Raw genomic sequence first — 11,529 nt, 5'->3', positions numbered from 1 at the left:
ATCTCATCCTGGCCCGCAGTTTTTCCTTTGTGAAAAATCATAAAATTGGATATCATTTGTACATTGGGTTTGTCTATTATATTGTAAATTTCACAAATAAAATAAATTTAAGATACAAATCAACATTACATTCATAGACACAATGGCAGACTAATTAACCATAAACAGATAAACTGCGGCAGTGTAGGACAAAAAATAATAACAGCAGAGCACAAGGCAATATACAGTATGTGCATGGTTAATTTATTATTGTAGGGATCATTTAACTTATTTTTTATCATATATTTTTTAAACATGTCTGTGGTAATATTAAGAAAACAATCAATAAAATCATCAAAATTGTTAAAACTGGAAAATGGCAGATTGATTAATTTAATCTTAATTTAATTGTAAAATATAACTAAGATTGTATTGGGAAATTTTGCCGAGTCTTAGTACTATATTTCTTCATTTTTCATAAGGTCTGAAAAGGTAAATACAGGCAAATCGATGGTTAAAAAAGGCTACATTTTCTAGTCATTGATCTGCTGTTATTCACATTTATCTCTTGAATTTATCATTTTAAATATATTAAACACAAACAAACTCAATAAAAAGGACAACAACATTGAAATATATGGTGTACAGTCTCTATATCAAAAACTAATAATAAATCAGTGTAATACTCAAATCAATGTGGCAAAGCATGTTCAAGATTTGAGTTCTTCCTTGCCCACATGTTGGTTTAAGATCAGAGGATGGTGTAACTAACCTGTGCAATCCCTTGAGACATCTTGTGAATAAGTGCTATACAAATAAATGTGACTTGAGTTGACTTGAATGTGAAAAGGAACTAAAGTACTTTAAATGACATTGTGTAATATTTGACCACTAGATGTCTCTGTATTGTGTAGTACAGACAAAAAAGAGTAGAATAAAGCACAAGGAAGAATACAAACTACGGAGACACAAAGAGACCAAAATGCACCATTTTACTTGACATTATTTTGCCCAGACCTTTTAAGGTTTTGGGTACCCATAGCAGCAAGATGGCGGACAATTCATTCAACTCCCTATAGGTGAAGTTCATGTTATGTCAAATCAATCCAAAATTATGAAAAAAAAAAAACAACATGTTTTCTTATTATTCAAATAACACACGGTTCACATATCTCTTAACCGCCTTTAAGGCGCAATTCCCTGTAACGTGTCTTGGGTAAGTACAGCCTGGTGGCGCCCAACCCTCTCCCAGGCCGTTTTTGGGGTAGGGGCTTGCTCCCCCGTATGAAACAGATATTACTGCTTTGGATACAGTAAATGGAGAAGCCTCCTGATCTGACTCAGGCACCTTCATCCTCTGGCACCTTCATCCTCAGGCACATTCATCCTTTGGGCACCGTTGTTTCTTGTTTTACCAGTAGGAGGCACGAGATAACACACACTGTCCGCTTTTACCGTTTTTACATGTCTATTATAGCATTGTCCTCTCCTGTCCATCCAGATCGGAGCCGTCTACGTCCCTCAAGCAAAAACGTCAGTACAGCACCAAAGCGCCGCCCAAATGACCTGTGTCGCCCAACATCTTCACAATACCTGAAGTAAGTTGTCGTTGCCATGGAGATGGCGCCAAACTGCTCCACCAACATCCAAACCTCCCAAAACAGTGTTATGATGTTCATGACCACCAGAGAAGTGACCCAAAACTCACTCCCAAAGAACGAGAGCCACGGTGATAAGTTTGGAGAAATCATCTGGTGATGTAGGTAAGATGTTGCCGTGGTAATAAACAGCAAGTGGCCTGTCACCATGGAGAGGATGAGGAAGATGAAAAGGCGGTGGTTAGCCCGTCCGATGCACTGGTTTAAGAAAAGGCAATGGTGGTCGTAGTCTCGAACGCAGACGTCGCAGAGCTTGCAGTGCTTTGTGTAGTCGGGCTGGAAAAGCTGTTGAAAAGGGAAAGGAGAGTTGTAAAATCAGAAACCTACTAGTGGAGAATGCTGTTACGTCCTATGTAGGGTTCAACCAGAGGTAAGACTGGGCTTAAAAAATCCAGCCCGACCCAGACCGGCCAGTAATAAAGCCTGAACCAGCCCGTGCCTGACCAAATAACTTGATTTGCAGGACTGAACCCGAAAAAAACCCAAAATTTAGTGGTTTATTTTTGGGGACTTGGGAGGAGAAAAGGTGGTTAAGCCTGTCTTTATTTTTAAACCAAATCTAAATGAAACAAGACTGAATAAACATTCACATCTTTTTTCCATCTTTGACAGATTTCTCTAAAAGTCGACAGGAAAGTTTTAAGGCCATCTGTCATTTTGACCTGTCCTTAAGAATCTAGCACAGCACCTTGAGAGAGAGAAAGGCAGAGAGACAAAAAAGAATGACGACGGGTGGATAATAGACAGGAAGAAATCTTTGAATTAACATTGTATTTAGTTAAGTACGTGTTGTGATGAGGTGACTCGCGGTTTTTTTTTTTTTGCGTACCATGGCCTCTCGTGGCCAAAACTACTCATGGCCTCAAAACGCCTCAGCGCGCTGTAGTGTGATGACAGTGAGTTTTGACAAGATACTGGTATAAGTCTACATCTTAATAACACAAAACTTAAAAAAAAAAGCAGTGAGAGAGAAGCCCAACCTAAACCTAATGATTGACATTTTAGGCCCGAATAGGCCAAATTCGGGTTTGGCTTACGATTTTACCTCTGGCTGCAACTAACAGGGTTGGGTAGGGTTACTTTAACTGGATTACTTTCAATTACTTTTGGATTACTCCAATACCAAATATGCTAATAAAAGACAAAAGAAACTAAATATGAATAAAATGACTCAATTTTGTGCAGGCTTGGGGAGTAACGGAACACATGGAACGGCAAAAATGATGTTGGCAAGCTGTTTGGATTTATTTTCATTTTGTTTCTGTCGAATTTTATGTTAGTTTTGCTGGAGATCAAAGAGATCAAAGCCAGGAGAGAAAGCTTACCACGTTTTGTGAGTCATCATTTTATTCATATTTAGTTTCTTTTGTCTTTTATTATCATATTTGGTATTGGAATAACCCAAAAGTAATTGAAAGTAATCAAGTTAAAGTAACCCAACCCAATCCTGGCAACTAACAACTATTTTAATAGTTGACTAGTCACCGACTATTCAACAAGTAGTTGAACAATCGCATAACTATTAATTTTTTTATTTTTTTTATTTTTTTATTAAGTATCCATTCATCCTTTATCTGCACTGCTTATCTTCAGTAGAGTCGCAGGGATGCTGGAGCCCATACCAGCTATTGGCTTGAATATTACTTGAATCTTGCCGCAACGAGTCAGACGCCGTTTATTTCAACGGTCCAACATGCTCTTTAGATGTTCGTGTGTCACGAATCTACTGCCATGATACGCAAGGTCTGCTTTTCAAACTTTGCAAGTAGTCTTTCTATCCGCCATATCCAGGCTAAAATGCTCCCAAACATTAGAAGTTTTGGTACCCTTTTTTAATGTTGTACTTAATGTTAAACTCAGTGATCTGGTCAATCACATGGACAAAGCATCAACCGAGTATGGGATGGAATTTCGCACAGAAAAAAACAAAAGTACAACAATCCCTAAGTTATCACCACAAACATCACCATCAACCAAAGAGAGCTAGAACCTGACACCAAATTTAAATATCTTGGCGCTGTCATATCAGAAGAGAGGTCAGAATCAGAAATCATGCCCAGGATAGCTCAAACCACAGCTGCACTTGCCAGACTTAAATCCATCTGGAGGGACAAGAAATTAGCTGTGCAATCAAAGCTCTGACACAGGCAAGCACAGGGACAATAAATTAGCTGTGCAATCAAAGTTCAGACTCAGGCAAGCACTGGTTACTTCTATCTTCCTCTACGCTTGCGAGACATGGACTCTCCCAGCGAAACTGGAAAAGAACTTTCAGACCTTGGAGATGCGATGATACACCTACTTAGCCCATGTAACAAATGGAACAGTAGGCAACACCATCAAAGACAACATTGGACCCTACGAAGAACTGTTGTCAAATGTGCGTAGATGGAAACTTCAGGGGTATGGTCATGTCACTAGATCATCAGGAGTGATCAAGATCATTCTCCAGGGCACAGTCCAAGTAGGCAAAAGGAGAGGAAGACACAAAAAGAACTGGCCCGATAAAATTATGGAATGGATTCGTGTCAACTTGGCCAGAGACCATCAACAGTGGAAACGACTGTCCAGAGTTGCGTCTTAATTTGTGCCCTGACGACCAATGCGCTTAAGGAATCCGTTAACTGGGAACTTAATGTTGACACGTCCAAAAATGCTATTGCACATGAGCGACTCTCACCAGAGATTATATTCATGTAGAGATTCCGCACTCTGTTGGAAAAGCATGTCTGGTGACAATAGTCGACAATGGAACTCTTTGATGACTATTTTCTTATTAATTTTTGTTGACGTCAGCTATTCATTGCAACCCTAGTCTCATTACTTACCTCACAATAGGTACAGAATCGATGATGGCTCTGGTTCTTGTCTGCGAGGTCAGCTATGCGAGAGAATCGAGTGTCCGTTCTGGCATTGTTCAGGGTTCTGGGGTCCTGAGTCAGAACCTTGTAGAACAAACCCAAGACCAAGCAGAGGTGGACTGTCGACACCTGGACCACGGTGCTGCTCAGCTGTACATTTTGGGGTCAAGGATTAATTAAAACATTAGTACATTGTTATAATATAAAAATGAGTCACTGCTTATGTAGTCATGAGCGTATGAGTTTCCCTCTCACTCTTATAACCATTGTATTTATTTAAAACATCACTTCATCTTTTTAATAACGACTTGCTTATAGAATTTAGTTACATGTTCACTTGATGTCCCAATGTATTCGTTCATACATTAATTAATTCCTTTATTCATCCGTTATACAGTTTCTACATTATTCCAAGTGAGATCTAGTGTGCTGTCAGGGAAAATCTTGAGTCTTGTCAGACCACCTGGAAATTACAGCAAGATCTGGTCTTAACAGGGCTGGTTGAGCATGATGTTTTGGAGATTTTCTACTAATTTAAGGCCTTATTCTTTTTAAACCACGCCCAATTCCTAGAAAAAACCACGGTCGGACATCTCGTTGCTGCTTTTGTAAATGACACACATCTCTGTTCTGTAATCACAAGCCCAGAATATATTCTATTTATGGTAAAAAAAAAAGATCTTAATGAAACTGCTTTGCTCCAGCGATTGTATTTTTACCAGTCTTGTGACCCGGATGTTGATTGGAACACATAGAGGAGAGGAATTATGCTCATCCTTTAACTTAACTGAGTAATTTTCACTTGTGTAGCAATAATTTTCCTAAAGTACAGAACACTTGTACTTTTGACATCTCCTGTGAAACCACAAAAGCCAAGTATGCAAGTGTACGCTATATTCAGAATATGCAGTTTTACTCGCAACTTCCCCTTCTGGTCAGAAGCGTAAACATGTACAATTCAAATTTGCACTATTACTTAAGATGGATATTAGATATTATTTTCCCATAAAAGCATATCAGAGAATGTAGCAGCCCGGCTGTGAGGGATCCCAGGTAAATGGGGTTGGGTGACCTGGAAGAGAGATAGCTGTGAGCTGAACCAAGAGATACAATATGCCATAAACAGAAATATTAGCTTAATTTACTTAAAAAATGTTAGTCTAACCTTCCATATGAGGTCATGCGGTGATACTGGCTGAAGATGCTTCGGGCGAGGCAGGGGAAGAGTAAGACGCAAAGAAGACCACCATAACTATCCAAAATGGCCGCTACCAAAAAAATGGTAGCACCACTTAGGCTTGGAAAAAACATTTTCCAGTAGTACAAAACTGGCAAAAAAGGACACAAAACATACGTAGGTTATTTTTAAGAAATGGCTTCATTGTGCAAAATCTGATATAGACGCTGCCCGATTTACGAACGAGATAGGTTCCGGACGATCGTTCGTATGTTAAATTTGTTTGGGAGTTGCTTCAGTGCTATATTTTGTACGTTTAAGGTTTATAGAAGTATGTTTAAGGCTTATATAGGTAACCTGTATTGTTTTGTACAAAACAAACATTTCATACAATAATATTTTCATAAAGATAAATAAAGTTACATTTAACTTAATTTTATGCTTTAAGAGGTCCTTCGCCGTGGTAAAAAGTAGCCAAAAAAAAGCGTTCCGACCATTTTCTCAACCACATCAAGCTTTCTTATTCCACTATCATTTCAAAAGAAACGGCTCGCTTCTTCTTTGCAATTTACACCAACCATATTGAATGGATGCACGAGATATTAGACCATAAAAATGTCAACGTTTTTAGCGTGCTAGAGATACAGTGCAGTGTGCTTACACATGAACTAGGAAGTAGAAGTCGGATTTCTTCTTCGGGGTGAATGCTGGGTGACCTCTCACAGCGGCACGCGGCAGAAAGAAGCACTACAGCACTGTCCTCTACTCGTATCTACCTTTTTTCGTAAATTGATTGGTTCTAAGTAGGGAAGCGTCTGTATAACAATAGTGATGATATTTACGATGAGATTCTTGGGGCATGTGGTGAGTTGGCGCATTTATGTAGTGGCTCATAAGTTTGGTGAGTTGCTGATGCCTGCAAAATAAAAAAAAACACTGTAAAACCACACCTGATCATGCTTTGCTATTGAGAAAATTGTTGTAATAGTTCTTTTTTTTAATGCTTTTTTTTCTGTAACACTATGCACCCAAAACAAGAGCTCTAACTTCCACTATATTTAGACCTCTCTCCTGCAGTGCACTCATAACACCATCCATACACGTCAATCGCGGCCTTCCTCTTGGTCTCCATCCATTTACTTCTGCTCTGAAGATCCTCTTCAACATTCGCTCCTGATCCATCCTCTCTATGTGTCCAAACCAACCGAGTACTCTCTCATCCAGACGCTTGCTCAGTTCCACTACAACTTAGAAAGCTTCCCTTTAAAAATTTGGCTTCACACTCACCTAAATGTTTGCCCCCGTTTGCTGAGGTCCAGTGGTGTGAGCCCGCTGAGGTTTTTCTGATGAAGGATCTTGCAGCCTGCTTCCTGTAGCAAAATCCAGCACACCTCCACACAACCTTGCTCTGCTGCTACGTGAAGTGCCGTTGCACCTTTATGGTCAACAGCATCGGCGACACAACGCTGTGATAAGCCATTAGTAAGCAACACATTACGCCACAATTTGTAGACGTATGAACGCCTTTTGAGAGCTCAGCGGAACTTAAGCAGTGTGTTGTTACGTTTTATTTTCTGATGCAACCATTAAACAAACAAACGTGTTATTCCAATGCTGTTATACATAGAAAACCCTTGTTTTTTGTTGGGTTATGTTCCAAAGAGAACCCGTAACAGGAAAAATATGTGAAGTAGAAACCTTAATTTGTTTACAATAATTAAACAATTAAATACTCTATTATACATTGAAAAAGAAAAACATTTTACAGACCTGAGCATTTGGTTTCACATATAAAAGTATTTTTAAACTTTGTTTTTAACAAATAACTTCTGAACTGTCTAAAAATAATTTAACCGACAATGTGAACATACAGCTTTAAACTGCAGTGGTTAGCGCAGATTAATTGGATTGAAAGGGAAAAAAATGAAAAAAACTATTATGAAAAAAAAAAAACAAAGTAAAGTATCATAAATACTGACTTAGATATAATTCAAACCTGGGCAACTTATTTTTACTGTTGACCTTATGTTTTTCCTTTATGAACAAAGGGAAAATGCATTAATTTCCTTAATGCTGACGTACAGCCGTATAGCTTTTACCCTTTCTTAGCATGCCCCAAAGATTATCTTAATATGCAATAGATAACATTTTTTGCTGTATTTTTGACCATTTGTTGGTCCAGAGTGTTTTGTCAACCTTGAGGGTTTTAAGTGAAACTCGAAATTGCAAGAGAATTTGCACGTATGTAAAATAAATTCAGCAAACTATTTTACATATGTGTACATGTTAAACTGCAACGTAGTTGACACAGAGGTAGAAAGGAGGCGACTGTTTGGCCAATCAGAATGCAAAAAGCCGAGACTTGTTCTCAAAAACTGCTCTGCATATTGACAAATGCAATATCACCCATAGTGACTCAGTCAAAAATGTAGGTGTCATATTTGACCTCAATCTGTCCCCTCGAACACACGTTAAGAATATTACTAGAACAGCTTTTTTCCATCTTTCAAACATCGCTAAAATTCTTCCTATGCTGTCCCAGTCTGATGGGTTTGTTACTTCCCGTCTCGATTACTGTAATGTACTGCTCTCCGGTCTCCCGAAGTCCACAATCAAGAGCCTGCAGCTGGTACAAAATTCTGCAGCGAGGCTTTTACCTAGACACTAAAGTTTGAACACATTACCCTGGTTTTAGATAACCTGCATTGGCTCCCTGTTAGCTTAAGATGTGACTTTAAGGTTCTGTTGGTAGCATACAAAATGATTCATTGACTTGCTTCCTCACATCTTTTAGATTTAATTTCCCCCTTTGTTCCGGTCCGGAGCCTTCGCTCTGAAAATGCTGGTCGACTAGTGATCCAAACAGCCAAGTAGAGATCCGCAGATTCGAAAGCGTTCTCCATTCGGGCCCCGGTGCTGTGGAATGCTCTGCCCACTGAGATTTGATCTGCAACCTCTGTGGAGCCATTTATATCTAGGCTTAAAACACACTTCTATTCTATAGCTTATAAATTACCTATATTTCACGTTGACAATATCTGTGTATTATTTGTTATTGCAACATCCGTGCAGCCTGGTTATCCTGTAAGGGGGATAACCTCATGTGCATTCCCTTCTCAAGGTTTCTTTATTTACCTCATGTTGAGATTTTGAGTTTTTCCTTGCCCTCATGTAGGTTTTATATCAGGGGATGGTGTAATCATATTCTGTGGTTCGCAATAATCTGTGGTCTGCGCAGCCCTTTGAGATTCCTTGTGATAAAGATCTATACAAAAGAACATGACTTGAATTGAATAGAACACAATGCGCGATGCAAATCTGTGAAGTAGTGAAACGTGAAAAGTAAACCGCGTTATAGTGAGGGATCACTTTATATGTAATATACTGCTATTATGTCTCACCTGGTTTCTGAGGAGATATCGAACCATATCTGTGTTGCTGGTTGAAGCTGCCAAGTGAAGGGGGGTTACCCGGTACTTGTCCGTGTCTGAGAAACGGAACATTTCCGTCTCCCACAAATAGTGGACTGCAACACTGAGAAATGTAATTCATAGTCAATGCATGCCTGAAAAATCGACCATTAGACTTTTTCGGTGACTTCGCTCACATGCTGCCACCAGTCACCGCATGATGAAGAGAGGATTTCCCTTGTAGATCTACCACCTGCGGATCAGCTCCATGCTTCATCATGTTATGAATGATGTTGATATTTCCTTGCCTGTTGGGAGTCATTCGTTTTAAGATCACAAGTATTTAAACAATAACATAAGAAAGAGAGTTTACCTGCATGCAAAATGAAAAGCTGACTGCCCTGCGTCGCAGATCTGATTGGGGTCTGCACCGTTGCTGAGGAAGAGGTCAACCAGCGAGCGGTTACCATGAAGGGCAGCGCAGTGCAGTGGTGTAAAACCTCCCCAGCCTAGATGAAGATGAATTCGATAATTGTGATATTATGCAAGTGACTGTTGTGATATTAGGCGTGTCAATGCCTATAGTTAGTCGTGATTGTATAATTGCTTAATTCATAATTTCTTCACGTATTTACTCGTAACTATACATCTTCACCGGTATTTCAGTTGTGCTTTGTTTCGTAGCCAGAAGTGGCCTTCAGCATTATCATGCTTTCTATAACCAGTATAGACAGAGGTTGCAATACAGAGGGCTCTGTAAATATTTCTGACTATATATCCTGACAGTATTTTATCTCATTTTCTCTTTAAAGTATTTATTACATATTTACTCTAGAGTGCCATGTCTAGTCTTGTTGCATACAGTGTGTCACTATGTTTTTATCAATGACAATAAAGAATGTATGGATCAATTTATCTCTAACCGGAATATTCTGTAAATGAAACCTTCGAATGAACAGTCGATCGTTTTTTAGCCTGGACAACCAGCATTTTCACTAATCAAAATCAAAAGAACAGGAGGAGTAAAAAAACAGATAATCATTGTCACTGTGAGGGTCCGAAAAAAGTGTGGTGGGGGCTTAATGATACATACTTTGCACCTACCTTTCTGTAGAAAGACTGAAGGATCATTACCAATGACTTCTTTGCACTTTTCGATGTCTCCTGTCTTTATAAAGTCGAAAATATCCACTCTGTCCATAGTACTTGAAGGCATCATTCCTATGCGCGCAGGTTTGACTAATGTACTATTTGATCGAAGAAACTACCAAAAATGTGCCCTGTAAACGCATTGCTTCTATAAGATTTAAAATTTTACACAACCTAAGATGACTGGTTAAAACGAAAACATTTTGCGTTTTCAGTAGAAGCTCTTTTTGGTGTTTTTAGGAGAGTGCATAACGGTTCATCGCACTGCCTGTTTGACCGCGCCTTGAGCACCTCATTGGCTGAATTTTCCCCCATGACCAAAAATCACGGAAGTGAAAAATAAAAAATATCCAACTGAACAAAATAATATTTTGGGGATCATAAACACTTTATTTTCTGGTTTTAGAACAATTTAAATTGTTTTTACTTGAAATATATATTATAGTTAAAAAAAAAAAAAGTTTAAAATGACATGCCCCGAATAACCAGACTAGACTGCACACCTGATTTCAGCCAGTAGGTGTCAGTAATGCTCCATAGCACAACAGGCCGTCATTTATTTGATACAACAGATGAAGGAAGGTAAGGTTCGACGAAATATAAAATACACTCACACTCCCGGTTTTATTCCAAATGTGAAAGCTTTGGTGATAAATTGTAAAATTCTCCATTACATCTTTCGCCAACTCGTCATTTAAATACCTTTAGTGAGGACCACAAATGTTTTTAAATGATTGTCAACGTTCGACAGATTTCTGTTTACTATCACATTTTGATTGACAGTTCTAATGGCATTATACTGTTGTCCGCTAGATGCCACTGTTCCTTTGTTTTGCTGCATTCACTTCGACTGCAGGAATGCTACGGTATATTTTTTTGTGTTGGACCTTATTTAAATTGCATTTGTAAAACTTATATTTCTGCATACAAATTATTGAACAATCAGCTATTCCTTAAAGGTAGATCAAACAATATAACACAGAAACAATGTAGTTGATAGATATAAGCGTGTATGGTAGTCATTTAAAACATTTATAACACTAGTCACGTATATTTATTTTTTTGTAATAGGCTTACTTGGATTATTTCTAGTTTTACACAATAATCCAACGATTTTTTTTTATAAAGTGTTAAAATGTTACTTTCCTTTACATCTTCTGCCAAATTTGGAGCACACTCAACAGTGAAGTGAATCCCAAACAGATTCTTTTATATTGAATTGAACTGTCCTTATTGTCCTTGATATCTACATTGCGAAACATTGTATCCAACGAGATTAGACATGGCCCTCCAGG

At 38.5% G+C, this 11,529-nt stretch overlaps 1 protein-coding gene across 1 annotated transcript; it reads right to left on the bottom strand.

Annotated features, from left to right (window-relative positions):
- Nucleotides 1-954: 954 nt before the first annotated feature.
- Nucleotides 955-10,503, bottom strand: LOC148354227 (uncharacterized). The gene is made up of 10 exons (XM_088351785.1): nt 10,190-10,503; nt 9,459-9,594; nt 9,283-9,393; nt 9,077-9,209; nt 6,963-7,141; nt 6,518-6,591; nt 5,664-5,826; nt 5,488-5,570; nt 4,466-4,650; nt 955-1,922 (listed from the first exon to the last, which is right to left on the bottom strand). The coding sequence occupies exons 1-10, from the start codon at nt 10,302-10,304 to the stop codon at nt 1,440-1,442; spliced, it is 1,662 nt and encodes a 553-aa protein (XP_088207911.1). The 5' UTR covers nt 10,305-10,503; the 3' UTR covers nt 955-1,439.
- Between the last annotated feature and the right edge of the window lie 1,026 nt (nt 10,504-11,529).

Source organism: Urocampus carinirostris, chromosome 13 (assembly GCF_059441175.1).
Source record: "Urocampus carinirostris isolate Australia breed hairy pipefish chromosome 13, RoL_Ucar_1.0, whole genome shotgun sequence".
Classification (NCBI taxonomy): Eukaryota; Metazoa; Chordata; class Actinopteri; order Syngnathiformes; family Syngnathidae; genus Urocampus; species Urocampus carinirostris.
This window is presented reverse-complemented; position numbering and strand designations above follow the sequence as displayed.